Source organism: Pan paniscus, chromosome 14, assembly GCF_029289425.2.
Source record: "Pan paniscus chromosome 14, NHGRI_mPanPan1-v2.0_pri, whole genome shotgun sequence".
Lineage (NCBI taxonomy): Eukaryota > Metazoa > Chordata > Mammalia > Primates > Hominidae > Pan > Pan paniscus.
In genome coordinates this window covers 42,573,305-42,589,875 of record NC_073263.2, presented here as the reverse complement: position 1 = coordinate 42,589,875, position 16,571 = coordinate 42,573,305, and the positions used below count along the sequence as shown (strand labels likewise).

At 36.5% G+C, this 16,571-nt stretch overlaps 1 protein-coding gene across 1 annotated transcript in view; it reads right to left on the bottom strand.

Moving 5' to 3' along the window:
- Positions 1-4,637: 4,637 nt before the first annotated feature.
- The window catches only part of DNAJC15 (DnaJ heat shock protein family (Hsp40) member C15), a 76,927-nt gene continuing 64,993 nt past the window's right edge, over positions 4,638-16,571 (bottom strand). The window contains exon 6 of the mRNA XM_003805934.6: positions 4,638-4,880. Within this exon, the coding sequence (XP_003805982.4) occupies positions 4,810-4,880 (71 nt within the window). The 3' untranslated portion in view covers positions 4,638-4,809. The remainder of the gene's footprint in view (positions 4,881-16,571) is intronic.

Below are 16,571 nucleotides of genomic sequence, written 5' to 3'. Positions count from 1 at the left end.
TCTTTGTCCGCCATGCCCAGCAATTTTGCTGGTGGGCAATGATCCAGATCACTTAGGTTCCACCTATAAAAATGAGTCCAGAGAACCTTCTCAACTTTTCCAGCTAATAAATTATGCTAACAGAAGTCCTCATCTCTTAATGTGTGTAATGCCACCATAAATAAAATTTTGACTCATAATTCATGGAATGTTTTTGACAAGTAGATGATACTGATCCAGCCATTAATAGGATTTGCTCTTTGGGTTGCTTTTCCATTAGAAGGGAGGGACTATGCTGACACATTTACTCGTTCCCATCAAATCCTCCTTGCAGCCAGGAGCCTCTATCTAGTTGATGACTGTTGGGCGAGGCGCAGGGTGCCCGAGGACAGCATGGTTCCACTGTGTGAAATTGGCTGGTGTACTTGGATATTTAACTTTTCACTGCAGTCTCCGTAGCTCATCTTAAGTTGGTTGAGTCAAGAGAAACTTCATATTCTTGACATAAAGAGCCTGGCTGATTCATCTTCTCCCACAAATGATATTAAACCATATTAAGCTAATTGTCAAGTGTGTTCAATTACCTTATCAATAAAAGCTCTTTTCTGTGTTCAAGGTTCCCCAGGACAACCAAAAGATTTCTGCACATGAATAAAATATATTATTTCTAATGACGCTGCTGGGTGATCAATCATAAGCACACCCATTAATGCAACTCTTATGTCTTGTTAATTAAAAAGTATGAGGGAAAAAGTTTCCTGTTTAAGAATGTATTTTTTTTTGTTTGAACATGGTGCACATTTTAAGAATGAATTTATATCTTTACTGCCTGATATAGTAAGTATTCAATATTTGCTGAATGTCTAAAATATATTTCATAAAAAGTAAAGTGCTTTGAAGACTAAACAATGTATTCCAAGCCCGACATTTTTTCCTTCCTAAACTTCCCTCCACTTTTGACTTTACGGTGAAGACTGGCACCATCAACAAATCTAAATAGCATTCTATGTTCCCCTTGAATTAACTGTCCTTGACTTACACTTTCTCTGCAACCTGAATTGTTTTATTTTTAAAAGGCCTTCCTAGTCCCTCAGATTGCATCTAAGATGTAAGTATGCACAGAAACTGCAATATCAACAGAGCTTAATTAAGCAGAATATGCAATGACGGCAAATATGCAAGCGCAATCTTTACTGAAGACAGGTAACCACTCAAATAAGCTTTTTACAGATAAGGAGTTGGGGGAGGGTGTGGCTGGTGAAAATTCAGTTTTATAAGCATACTGCCATTTAGATAATTACTCCTGAATATCTGCAACTGTACTTGTTCACTGCAACAATAAACAAGACAGGTATGATCCCTGCTCTCAGAGAGCTCATAATTCATGATATTACTTTTGCTGGACGCACCAGAAAAAGAGGGATACATTTTATCCTTCTACTATGTACGTATAGTTGTGGAGATCTGGGGATTAGGATGGCATCTTTAGGTACAAGGGTAACAGCAGAAAAATAATTATATTTATTATCTGAAACTTTCTGGGCTTATATTTCAAGTAACTGTAGTTCAATTATACATGCCTGATTTTGTTCTTAAGTAATGCCTTCACAGACTCAAGGGGGAAAAAAAAATCCCAAAACTCTCCTGCTGCATATTAAAGATGAGCACTGATTCCTTCAGTCCTCTCTATCCTCTCCCTTTGAATCGAGGCAGGCTCTGTAATTCTTAGACCAACTGAATATGGCACAAGTGATGCCCTGACAGTTTCCAGACCCAGAACAATTTGGCAGCTTCCATTTTGTCTCTCAGACCGACCACTCTGTTATAAGACAGCTGCTATGGTGAAGATGCTCTAGTAGCCCTGTTGAGAAGCCTATGTAAAGAGGAACCTATGCAGAAAGGAACTGAGGCTCTCAGCTAACAACCAGGCCCAACTTGCTGGCCAGAGAAGTGGTGCCTCCAGCCTGTTAATGCTGCAAGGAATAGAGACGAGCTGTCCCCACCATGTTCTATCCAAATTGCAGATTCGAGGGTAAAATAAATGATTACTGGGACATAACTGAAACTTTACCGTGAATCCAAGGTATTATTAAAGATAAAACTAATTAAATGAGGCAGTGAAAGAAGTAAAAATTACATTTTTTTTTTAGCATTTACGTGACTAAATGCTTTACACATCCTTATTCTCTACTATAACCTTATTCGACAGGATTTTTTAAAATTTCTTTTTATTATACTTTAAGTTCTAGGGCACATGTGCACAACGTGCAGGTTTGTTACATATGTAGACATGTGCCATGTTGGTGTGCTGCACCAATTAACTTGTCATTTACATTAGGTATATCTCCTAATGCGATCCCTCCCCCTTCTCCCCGCCCCACAACAGGCCCCGGTGTGTAGGATTGTTTTCTCTATTTTATAGATACGGGTTATTGACTAGAAAATTAAGTAACTGTCCAAGATCACATAACAGGAAGATAGTATTCAAAACCAGATCTGACTCCAAGGCACCTGCAAAGCAAATGGGAAATAAGGAAATTCCAAGCTAATGCTGGGGTGACTCAAATTCTCATGAATAAAGTATGGATTAGGAAAATATGACATCAATTGAAAGGTGCATCTGAGGGTGCCCCAATACTCCTCAGCAGAGCTTTAAAAATTAGTGGTAACATTTTTTGATGCATAGTATTCAGAAAACAGCAACATTTTCTTAGTACGTAAAACTTTATGATGCCTGCTAAACGCAAGTGCTCCAGAGTAAAGAGGTTACAAAGATGAATGGCAAGATCCTTGCTCTAAAGGTTCTTGCATTTTAGTATGAGAAATAAGGTATGTTACACCAAGAGTTTCTTCACAAGGTACCAAGCTATAGCCCCTATAGTTATGTACCATGTGAAGAATAAAGTGCTATGGGAATTTATTCATTCACTCAACAAATATTTATTGGGTGCCAATGTAACACCAAACAAGACAGATACAATGCCTGCTCTCAGAAAGCTGATAATTCATATTACTTTTGCTGCATGCACCAGAAAAAGAGGGATACATTTTAGCTTGGCCTTCAACTATGCCTAGACTTTGGGCAGGTGGACATCTGGGGATTGGGATGGCATTCTTAGGTACAAGGATAACAGGAGAAAAGTGAAAACACTAAAGCATGAGAAAATTAGTAGGACACGTATGGGGACTTTAAAGCAAGAAACATATTTTATCGACTTTAAGGTTCCATCAATTTAATTCAGGATCATTATTTTATAAACCAAAAGAAAAAATAGTAATTAAAGTTTTACTGAAATGGTTCTCAACTGGGGGCGATTATTGTCCTCTAAAGGGCATTTGGCAATATCTGGAACCATTTTTGTTGTCACAACTGATGAGAAACGACTAGTCTTTAGTAGATAACAGGTCAGGGATTATTGCTAATCATCTAAAACACACAAGAGACCTCCCACAAAAAAAATTATTTGGCCTAACATGTCAATAATGCCAAGGTTGAGAACTCCTAAACTACAGAATGTTAGAAGTTGAAAGATGCATCTAGGATATCTAAAAAGTATTTTGAGATAGAAACAATGCAGTAGTTCAGTTTACCTGGAATGAACCCAAGATTTGTAAAGGAATACTGGGAAATAATGCTGCTCTATCTGAATCTGTTCTCTCACCTTTGGAATAGTAAAGTGATAATGATCAGGGACTATGTTCTAAGAAATTAATTTAATGCAGTGTAAGTCACAGGGCTGGCCTTTGATGACTACTCTGTCCAAACCTTGCTTTCCAGAAACCCTGCACTCTAAACACTCCAATTGATATATCTATTTCTGCTAATTCTCATCTCAGAATAACACTTAGTCACCTCACCAATCATATGGTATCTGAATATTTTTCTTTTCTAAAGCCCAGCTCTATGCCACTTATTCCTCCTCTCATGCAGTGTTTAACACATTCTTTTCTTCCTTTGAACTTTTAAAATATATCATCTGTATCTAACAGTATTCACTATTTGTGATTTATCCTTCCTCTACATATAAGTTCCTTTGGTTCATGATCCATGACTGCTTCATACTTGCAACTCTCAGGGGACGCACGATAGTGCCTTGCACATCAAAAGGGGTCAATAAATATTTGTAGAATGAGTAATGAATGAATATACAGTACTGGAAGACTATAATTAAATACAAACTCCTCAGACTTCTCTCAACCTTTCCTCACAGGGCTCATTTTGTAAACCTGAATCATTTTAGTAGCTCTCCAAGTCCTCATGCTTTGGCTATAGGGTCTCAGAGATAGTGGGGTTCTTTAACAAGTCCTTAACCCCTACTTTACTGAACACCATTTAATAAATTCCATTACATTTCAGATCATATCTCCAAGAGGTATCAGCCAGTGCTTGTTCTCAAGACATTTAAAACACCTTATATAGGCAGAGTCCCAAATTCCCTGAAAAAAAATAGACAATGAGGGTACAAATATAAGCAATAAGAGTTCTACTCATTGCTCGCAAATCCCAATTGCATTCTTGATAATCATATTTTTTGCACACGTGTGTGTGTGTGGGGGGGAATTCAGAACATAACAAAAATCTTAAAAATGTATGAATGTCACAAACAAAATAAGAAAAAAGATCAGTTATAGAATTTAAGGAGATCTTTAAAAGATAATAAAAAGCAAGACTATTAACATTTTATTGTTATACAGCTTAATGGTGGAAGATAAGACTGTGGTCAATCCATATAGAAAATTAAGAAGACCGTGTTTTAGAATATTTTGCAGGGCTTTTTTTTTTTTTTTGAAGTCCCCTCTTTTTTTTTCCTTCAGTGTGGTCCTTAAGCATCAATTTTTGGTGGTTGTTTCTAGCAAGTCTTTTGCTTCATTTATTTTGGCTGCTACGTAAGGAGATCCACCTGAGAGAACAAAGAAAAATGAATTAAAATACATTTCATCATTGACATACTTTAAAGTCCCCAAAATATAAAATACTCTTTTTTGATAGTCTCACACATTAATCCTCTGACAAATTATTTTATAAGCTAACTAGAAATCAAAACAGTATAAATTAAACTTGATTAGTGAAGTCCTACAACTATCCAACAATAAAAAAAAACCTCTGAGAAAAATGATGAAAGAAAGTTATAATCAGGAATAACTTGAACAACATTCAACTACTGCACTGGTCAGACATTCACCTTTCAAGTATTTGACCAGAGAATTTTCTAAAATTAAGTGGATGGTTAGGCAAGTAAAATAACAGTCTTTTCCATGACTGTCTTTTTTTTTTAAAGACACATTCATCTGTGAAAACGGGTATCTTTTTGAAGAAGGTAAATCAATCCAAGGGGTCTTTTAAAGCATTAATCAAGTCTTATAATGTCACAAAAATAAAATGCATGTTTAAAAAGGCAACTATATACTACCCAGTGCCAAAAACCTATTTACTTAAGAGATAAATGATCTAATCTTAATAAATGAGAGATAAAAATAATGTCAAAAAATTTTTTTTGCTCTCCGAAATGTTTCTATTCGAATATTTACAGAGTGTAGTTTTGGATTTACAGTGCAAAAAATAAAATTAAGTCAGTTCTTTTTTAGAGTTCTTTGCAATGAATTCTTTCTAATGCAAACAGCAAGAGGAAAATTGAGGTGAATTTCAAATGCAGAATCATTGTAAATCACAAACAGAACCTACATACAAAAATACTAGCACCAAATTGTCATATGAAAGCTAAACATCATATACCTTCTAACTTCTAGTCCTGAATACTGTCATTGTTTAATGCTTAGACTAACAATCATATTACAGCTCACCAGTCTCTTTGTGTTTTTTATTTTGTATTCTCCCCTTAAGTGCAAACCATCTATAGCTGCTGAAAATATCATAAGGTCTCAGTAGCTTACAACAAACCAAAAAGCATCTAGCTAGTATTGGTGTAAATTGTTCTGACTTTTTTCCGGCCTTTTATTGATACCATACCACCCAGCTTATGAAGGGAAAAGAAAGCAAAGAAAATAGATCAACAAACATGGTGTTGTGGTAGAAAGGGTAATGCTGGAGAAAGCTATATTTACCTCTTTGCCCTTGAGGATACAACTGACATTTTCATATCAAGATCTGAATTGCTATAAACACTTATGGAATATATCATAGTATGTCCCTGAATATGCTATAAGAGTTACAAAGAAAGCTGATAAAAGTTTAAAGCACTTGGTTATGAAATATGTTGATTTCATGATTATCTTTGAAGACAATCTAGCAATCAGGAATTAGGTAATGTCAATGTGGTAAGCTGTTTAAATTCTTAGAGTTATCAGGGTGATGTCCTCGATGTCTTGGATATCCTCAGCAAATATTAAAATATTAATTGAACTTAAACATAACCTTTAATTGATATGCATTATGGATATTTAAATCATAGGCCATACTATGCTCACTCAGCAGTTGGAAAAAATCAAAGGCACAGATGATAGAGAGTCTTATTAAATATTATACTTATTGATAGCAATGTTAGAGGAAAAAAATGACATGACAATTTATTCAGAATAATGTTGAATTCTCTACCACTCACTCTAAGTTAGAGGGCTTTTAATTTATGTACATGGTAGACATTTTGGACTGGTTCTTGTGACCCTCATTCTACCTCTAAATAGTTGGAAAAGTTCCTCAGTCCAAAACTACAATTCTTATAGTCTCTTCAAGTAGTGTTTGATTCACATTAGGTTCCATTAATTAGAGCCATTCTTGTGGGACTTGGAAGGCTGAAATGAGAGAAAGGCTTTCTTGCTGCACCTCTTTATCATTATTACTACTAGTAAGCAAGAGTGTGGTATAGTGGTGGCAGCAACTGTGCTTCTCCCACAGTTCTAGTGGCAGCCTGTGAGGCAGCAGCTTCCCTGACAGAGTAGCTCTGTAATTGTTTAGGAATGATTCTTGTAGGCCAAGTGTAGAACTTGCTCCTTCAGATCTTCCAACAATATGTAACCTGTACTAAATGCTCTCCTGGTTATAATATCTAGTTGCTGGCAGTGAATCCTGACTGATAACATAGGATAGGATGCATACCCTAAATTTAATGAAAACAAAATACTCTTGGCTGGACACAGTGGCTCACGCCTGTAATCCCAGCACTTTGGGAGGGTGAGGTGAGAGGATCACTTGAGCCCAGGAGTCTGAGACCAGCCTGGGCAACATAGTAAGACTCTGTCTCTACAAAAAATTAAAAAATTAGTTGGGTGTGGTGGTGCACACCTGTAGTCTGAACTACTGGAGAGGCTGAGGTGGAGGATCACTTGAGCCCAGGAGGTTGAGGCTGCAGTGAGTCTTGATCGCACCACTGCACTCCAGCCTGGACGACAGAGTGGGGCCCTATCTCCAAAAAAAAAGAAAAGAAAAGAAAAGAAAAAGAACAAAAAAATAAGACTCTTCAACCCCTCTCAGTTTTCTGGGGGAATTCAGTGGGTTCCATTTAATTAGAACACTCACCTTCACCCTTAGTATTTCTGTATCTTTGTACTTCTACCACTAAATATGGCCAGAGGTCTTCTGCTTCTGGCTATTGTGAACCATCATGTTTAAGACCAACTCTCCCACTGACACCCAACTAGAAGAGCTAAATAAAATATAAACACATCAGTATAAAAGCACTGGAGGGCTACCAAGTCAGTCAGGTCTTGAGGGCCACGATCCTGGAGATAACGGAAATGCACTATGATGAGCCCAACATTCTGCACTGCTTTTTTCCTTCAAAGAAGCCAGACACAGAAGAGTATATAATACTATTCCACATATATATGAAACTCTAGAAAAGACATGTTTAATCTATAGTCTGTGGCAGAAAGAAGAATGGTGATTGCCCAGGCTGTGGGGAGGGATTGGCAATGGGAAGGGGCAAAAAGGAACCTTTGGAGCTTATGGAAATGGTGTATGTCTTGACTGTTAGTGATTACATGCACATATATATTTGCCAGAACTTGTCAAATTGTGCATTTAAATGGGTGCATTTTATTCTATATAAATTATATCTCAATAAAGTTGATTAATAAAAATCCAGCAGGTTATATATTGTTATTAGAGACTATACTTTTAAGAAATAGAAAAAATATACACTATCAAAAACGCTGACACTGTTATACTAATTATGAAATAAAGTACATTTTAAGGTAAAATGCAAAAATAAAACAGGCAATTTCACAGTGTTACAAGGGTCAGTCTACTGGTAAGAGAAAGCAATTGTAAATCTGAATATGCCTAATAAGATAGCCTCAAAATATACAAAGGAAAAAAGGAGAGAACCAAAAGGAAAAACACACAAATCTACAATTTTAGTGAGTGATGCCTCTTCTCAATAACGCATAAAACAAGTAGACAAAATGAAAGAGTAAGAACACTGAAGTTAAATAACATCAACAAACTTGATTTAACTGACACACATACAACATTCCACCCTGCAAGTGCAGAACGTATCTTTTTTTAAACTGCACATGGAACATTTACTGTAACTGATCATGTGCTAGGCTAAAAGCAAGTCTCGACAAACTTCAAAGATTAAAATAACAATAAACGGTGCTATTTAAAGTGTGTTCCATGGATGAATGTTGACTTACAACTGCTATTAGACCATAGATAGGTTTGGAAATTGAGATTAAGTGTTTAGAAAATATACCTGTTTGAAATAACAGTGTACCCCTGTAAAACCTGGATCTTATATACATACTTTTTTCTTCAATTTTCTCATAATTTCATTTTCATTGTATTTTACAAAAGCTGTCAGTTCACCAGAGATTGAGAGAAAAAAACAAAGTCCTCCAACACAGAGTTTCAGAAACATTGAAACAGAGTCTGTTAACTGACCATAGTAGAATTAAACACATATAGAAGGTCCCAATGTTAGAATATTAATCAATATACTCCTAAATAACTCATGCATCAAGGAAGATATCGCAATAGAAATTAGCATTCGAGAGAGAATCAACACAGGGAAAGATTAGTTCTCTAAAAAACTAATCAACTTCATGTCAGAGCACATAAAAATGTAAAAGATAAATTCCAAGAAAAAGAAAACCTTTCAAAATTAATCTAAGAAGAAATGGAAAATCAAAAGAATATTTAAGTAACTAAATATGTAATTAAAAACCTTCCCATAAATAAAAATCCTGGCCATGATTTTGTTGAATTTTTCTGAAAAACAGAAGAGAAAGAAAACACTTTAAACTCTTTTTATAAGGCTGGCATATCTTTGATAACAAACCCTAATGAAAATGTCACAAGGAAACCACAGACCCAGATCTCTCATGAGCACAGGTGCAAAACAAACAAAATATTCACTTATCAAATCAGACTAGATATGATGACCAAGTTAGGTTTATCTCAGGAATGCAAGACTGGCTTACACATTCAAAAATTAATCGATGTGATTTACCACATTAATAAAAAATAAATATATATTTATTAATTTATTTTTTGAGACGGAGTTTCTCTCTTGTTGCCCAGGCTGCAGTGCAATGGCTAGATCTTGGCTCACTGCAGCCTCCTCCTCCCAAAGTGCTGGGATTATAGGCGCGAATCACCACGCCCAGCCAAAATAAATACATAATCATGTCAATAGGTTCAGAAAATTCAACACACATTCATAATAAAAGCTTTCAGTCAAGCTTCTGCACAGCAAAAGAAATAATCAGCAGAATAAACAGACAACCCACAGAGTAGGAGAAAATCTCACAAACTGTGTATCTGACAAAGGGCTAATATACAGAATCTACAAGAAACTCAAACCAATCAGCAAGAAAAAAATAAATAATCCCATCAAAAAGTGGGCTAAGGACATGAAAAGACAATTCTCAAAAGAAGATACACAAATGGCCAACAAACATTAAAAAAATGCTCAATATCACTAATTATCAGGGAAATGCAAATCAAAACCAGAATGCCATACCATCTTACTCCTCCAAAAATGGCCATAATTAAAAAATAAAAAAAAATTATAAATGTTGGCATGGATGTGGTGAAAAGGGAACACTGATACACTGCTGGTGGGAGTATAACTAGTATAACCACTACGGAAACTAGTATGGAGATTCCTTAAAGAACTAAAAGACCTACCATTTGATTCAGCAATCCCACTACTAGGTATCTTTCCACAGGAAAAGAAGTCATTATGTGAAAAAGACACTTGCACACATGTTTATAGCAGCACAATTCACAATTGTAAAAATATGGAACCAGCTTAAATGCCCATCAACCAACATGAGGATAAAGAAAACATGGTACATATCTATAATGGAATACTACTCAGCCATAAAAAGGAATAAAATAATGGCATTTGCAACTATCTGGATGGAATTGGAGACCATTATTCTATGCAAAGTAACTCCGGAGTGGAAAACCAATCATTGTATATTCTCACTTATAAGTGAAAGGGCATAAGAATGATATAATGGACTTTGGAGGACACAAGGGCATAAGAATAATATAATGGACTTTGGAGACTTAGGGGGAAGAAAGAAAAGGGAGATGAGGGACCAAAGACTACACATTAGGTACAGTGTACACTGCTTGGGTGATGAGTGCACCAAAATCTCAGAAATCACCACAAAAAAGCTTTTCCATGCAACCAAACACCACTTGTTCCCCCAAAACTACTGAAATAAAAGTAAATACTAAATCATAACACTAAATGAGAAAGGATTAAACAATCCAATCAAAAGGCAAAGGCTGTCACACTGGATTAAATTACAACATGACCCAGCCAGGTGCAGTGACTCAATGCCTATAATCCCAGCACTCTGGGAGGCTGGGGCAGGAGGATCACTTGAGCCCAGGAGTTTGAGGCTAGCCTGAGCAATATAGCAAGACCCTGTTTCTATTAAAAATAGAAGAAAAGCAAACAAGCATGAGCCAACTATATGTTCTCTACAGGAGACACACTTTAGATTTGAAGACAAAAATACTGAAAAGTAAAAGGATGGAAAAAGACATATCCTGACAGCAGCAATCACTGAAAAGCTAGAGTGGCTAATGAGACAAAGTAAACTTTGAAACCAAAAATGTTATTAGAGACAAAAAGGGGCATTCCATAATGAAAAACGGGCCAATCAACCTGGAAGATGGGACAACTGTAAACATATGTGCACCTAACAATAGAGCACCAAAATATGTGAAGCAAAAACCAACCAAAACAAAAACAGAAACTAAGAAATGAAGAATAAATACCAGCTAATACCCCACTTTCAATAACAGAACAACCACACAAAAGACCAACAAGGAAACAGAAGACTTAATACTATAAACTAACAAGACCTAACACATATTTACAGAACACTACCCAATAACGGAATATGCAATTTTTCTCAAATGCACAGAGGATATTCTCCAGGACAGAGCATATAATAGGCCATAAAACAAACCTTAATAAGTTGAAAAGGACAGAAATAATACACTGTATTCTCCGACAATAATAGAATGTATTAAACATGAATAACACCACCCACAGCTTATGGGACACAGCGATAGCACTGCAGAGAAATTTATTGCTATAAATGTCTATGTTAAAAAAGAAGACGGCTGGGCACAGTGGGTCACACTTGTAATCCCAGCACTTTGGGAGGGTGAGGGGGGCACGGATCACTTAATCTCAGGAATTTGAGACCACCAGCCTCAGAAACAGGGCAAAACCCTATCTCTACAAAAAATAAAAAAATTAGCTGAGCAAGGTGGCATGTGCCTGTAGTCCCAGCTACTCGGGAGGCTAAGGTGGAAGGATCACTTAAGCCCAGGAGGTCGAGGCTGCAGTGAGCTATGACTGTGCCACTGCACTCCAGTCTGGGTGACAGAGTGAGACCCTGTTTCAAAAAAAAAAAAAAAAAAAAGACTTCAATAACTTAACCTTCAACCTAAGACAATGGAAAAAGAAGAGAAACAACTGTATGTCAATAAATTAGATAATTTAGAGAAAATGGACAAGCTCCTAAAAGATACAAACTACTGATACTGACTCAAGAAGAGACAACTTGAATATTCCTGTAACAAGGGACTGAATCAGTAAATAAAAAACTACCCACAAAGAAAAGCCCAGCCCCTGATGGCTTATAGAAGAGAGAAACAGAACATTTCCTAATTTATTTTATAAAGCCTACATTATATTATCTTCACACCAAAACCAGACAAAGATATCATAAGAAAGCTACTGATCAATACATCTTATAAGTGTAGATGCAAAGATACTAAAACACAATACTAGCAAACCAAACCCAGCAACATATAAAAAGAATTATAAACCACGACCAACCAAGGGATGCAGGAATTATAAACCTTGCATCCCTGTGGGATTTAACACAGGGATGCAAGTTTGGTTTAACCACCAAAAAACAAATATATCGAGTCTCATCAAAAGAAAAAAAAATTCACATAATGATCTCAATACATGGAGAAAAAGCATTTGACAAGATTCAACACACTTTCATGAAAAAAGCACCTAGCAAACTAGGAATAGACAGAAGTTCTCTAAGTGTTAGTATGTTTGTAGATAAAAAGCATCTACAAAAAACCCACAGATTGAATGAGCAAAGACTGGATGCTTTTCCCTAAGATCAGAAGCAAGACAAGAATGTCTGTTCTTAATATTCCTAGTCAACATTGTAATGGAGGTTCAAGCCAGTCTAATGAGGTTAAAAAAGAAAAAGACATCCAGATTGGAAAGCAAGAAGTAAGACTATCACTATTCATAGGTGACATGATCTTGTATACTGAAAATCCTAAAGAATCCACCAATAACTATTAGACCTAATAAATAAGTTCAGCAAGGTTGTGGGATAAAAGATCAATATACAACTTAATTGTATTTCTATACATTTATAATTAACAACCTGAAAATAAAATTATAAAAATAATTCCATTCACAATAGCATTAAAAAGAATAAAATAGGAATAAACTTAACAAAAGAAGTCCAAAACTCAGACTTGTAAACTACAAAACACTGTTGAAAGAAATTAAGGAAGATCTAAATAAATAGAAAAACATCATGTCTCTGTGGATCAGAAGACTTAACACTGTTAAAATGGCAAAATTCCCCATTCTAATTTACAAATTTAATGCAATCCTTATCAAAAATCTCAGCTGATTTCCTTGTAGAAATTGACAAGCTGGTTCTAAAATTCATATGGAATTATTATGGAAGGACCATAATAGCCAAAACAATTCTACAAAATAAGAATAAAGTAGGAGGACTCACATTTCACAATATTAAAACTTACTACAAAGCAACAGTAATCAAGACAGTGTGGTACTAGGACAAGGACAGACAGACTGATCAATGGAACTGAACTGAGAACAGGAAAATGAGGGGACGGACAATAGCTAAAGGGGTTTCTTCCTGAGGTGATGAAAATGTTCCAAAATTGAGTGCGATGTTTGCACATGTCTGAGAATATACCAGAACTACTGAACTGTATACCTTAAATGGATGAATTGAATTGTATGGTATGGTATCTCAATATAGCATTAAATAATGTAGAGACAAGGGGATCTGAAGAAAAATATTTGAGTCTGATTCGGTTTATCAGATCATTAGAGAATCACAGAAACCCAGAGTTGGAAGGGTCTGAAGAGGTTCTACCTCTTACCCAATAAATATATTCCTTCTATGACATCCCTAATAAGTTGCTCTCTAGTAGTTTTCAATCAAATTACCTTTGCTGCCTCTATCTGCACATCACTTTTTCCACTGCTGTAGCTTCAGTGCCTAGAAAGTACCCTGTTCTACCAACTTCCAGAAAGCCTCAATAATTACTAGCTGACTGATGTCTTAAGTTCCAGCTAGAAGAAAAGTCTTCCTTATAGGGGTCAAATTTTCACTGCTTAGAGTTTCTTCTCAGTGAACATAATTCTGTCCTCATAGAGGCATACAAGAGGGACTTCACATATACATGCCACATTTTAAGTATTTGATATTGCATAGATCCCCTCTAAGTTTCTCAGTATAGCAAATTTTCTTTTTCTCTAACCACTGCTTTGGCCAAAAACCCAGGAGTGATCTTTCCTCATTTTTTCTTACCCCTGATTCATAAGCTTTGTTGGGTGTTCCTTCAAAATATATTTTGAATTAGACCTTTCTTTTTTTGAGATGGAGTTTTGCTCTTGTTGCCCAGGCTAGAGTGCAATGGCTAGATCTTGGCTCACCGCAACCTCCGCCTCCCGGGTTCAAGTGATTCTCCTGCCTCAGCCTCCTGAGTAGCTGGGATTACAGGCATGCGCCACCACGCACGGCTAATTTTGTATTTTTAATAGAGATGGGGTTTCTCCATGTTGGTCAGGCTGGTCTCGAACTCCCGACCTCAGGTGATCTGCCCGCCTCGGCCTCCCAAAGTGCTGGGATTACAGGAATGAGCCACCGTACCTGGCCTAGACCTTTTTTTTCCCCCTTTACCTCCTCTACTACAACAACCCTCATCCAAAACAGTATCATTCTCTTGGATTACTACAGTTTTCTCTAGTGACTGCCTTGCTTCCACTCTTGACTCCCTATTTGCTTCATAGCTGCCAAAATAGTCTTCCTAATACTGCAAAACAGGTAATAGCATTCCCATAATGCCCAACAGTAAAACCTGAAGTTTGTAGTATGGCTTGCAAGCCACTCTATCATTTAGCCTTGGGCTTCCTCTCCAATTGTGTTTCCTACCACTCTCCCTTTTGCTTCCTATGCTCCAGCTGATCTGCTTATAATTCCAGAAACAAACCATATGTTCTCGTTTCAGGACCTATGCACTTGGTGTTTCTTCAGCCTGAAATATTCTTTCTTCATTTTGCATGACTTACTGCCTTAGGTCTCTGCTCAAATATTATCTCCTTAGAGAGAATTTCTAAGAAGGCTATAAGTAAATCAGCAACCGCCTCCCCTCCAGCTGCCATTCTCTACCTCATGCTCTGCTTTTTCTTCAAAGCACTTATGATCCATGACATCATGGGCATTTTTTATATCAGCCTTTTCTGCATAACAAACCACCCCAAAACTTAGTGGCGAAAAGCAACAATGTTCTTTTCATTTCTCACTTTTCTGTGGATTGGTAGAGCTGGGTAGTCCAGGATGGCCTCACTAGGGCCTAAGCTGGGATAGCTAGGCCTCTCTCTACTTGGTGTTTCTTCCGTCAGGAGGAGAGCTTAGTCTTCTTCACTTGGTGGACTCAAGGATCTAAGAAGGTAAGAGCTGAAGCTGCAATGCTTCTTGAGGCCTAGGTTCAGAAATCACATGTCATTTTTTGCTATATTCTATTGGTCAAAACAAATGACAAAGGCCAACCTGAATACAACGGGTGAAAAATCAGACCACCTATTGATGGGAGGAGCTATGAAGAAACTGTGGCCATTTTTAAACTACCAATTACCTATCTACTATTGTCTCTCACAGTGGAATATAAGATTCATAACAGCAAGGTCTTTGGTTATCTTCTTCAGTATCTAGTGCATTATCTGGCTTACATTAAGTACTCAATAAATTTTGTTGAATGAATAATTGCTCATATGACATTGTTTCCAGACACCTCATGATCCTGTTCAATTTCCTCTGAATACTATTTGGTTTGTCAGTATCCGTAAAAAATCTGGGATCCAGAAACAGACATAAAATTCTAGATAAGATCTAAATGCCTAGCTCAGTACAGCTGGATAAATATTAATTGAATGAATGCATAACAAATAAATAGAGGATTGCAGTAATATTTGGTCTTTAATAAAGATACTATGTGTCCTTTATGCAGCTTAGGACTGCATAAAATTTTTAGCAGCTTTTATGCTGTTGAATCTTACAAGCCTTGAGATCAAATACATGTCCCATGGCTCTTTTCCATGTGAAACACTGCCAAATCTCTGTCCCAGTTATACAATTGACTTTTGAGACTTAAAACATTACATTTATTTCCCCCAAAATTTAATCTCTTCTAAATCACCTTCTCTCGTTGATCATTTCCACTGACAAACAAACCTGCTAAAAATTACTCAACAAGCTTTTATAATTTAAAAAAAAGTAAAAAGCAAAATAAAACAAAAAACAGCATTTTTCCCTTAATGACTCATCCCTCTCTTGCAGACAATATTCCATTTCTCTCCTCCTCTTCCTCACAAAACTTCTCAAAATAGTTGTGTATATAAGCTAACTCAACTTCCGCATCTTTTCATTCCTTAGCCCTGCACCAATTAAAACTGTTTTTTAAGGTCATCAAAGTCTTCCAGTGTGGAAAAAATACTCTGGACCCTCCTCTCTATCCTTATTTTAATGGTTCTCATAGCAGCATTCAGCCCAGTTGATCACTTGGTTCCCTTAAATATATTCCTTTCTTAGCTTCTATGGTATCATTTTCTCCTTACATTTTTTCCCTTCTGTCTCGTTTGATGATTTCCCCTTTTCTAACTTGATCTATAAGTGTTTGGTTCCTTAGACCTGGATCCTCGGGGTTTTTTCCTCCTATTTCTTATCCATACTTTCACTTTCCATGACCTCTTAAGGTTGGTTTCAACACCATCTTATATTGATGATTCTTAAGTCCAGTCTGCTTCTCTGAACTCTAGAGTCATTTATTCAATTCCTATTCTCCATTTCCACTCGGACAATCT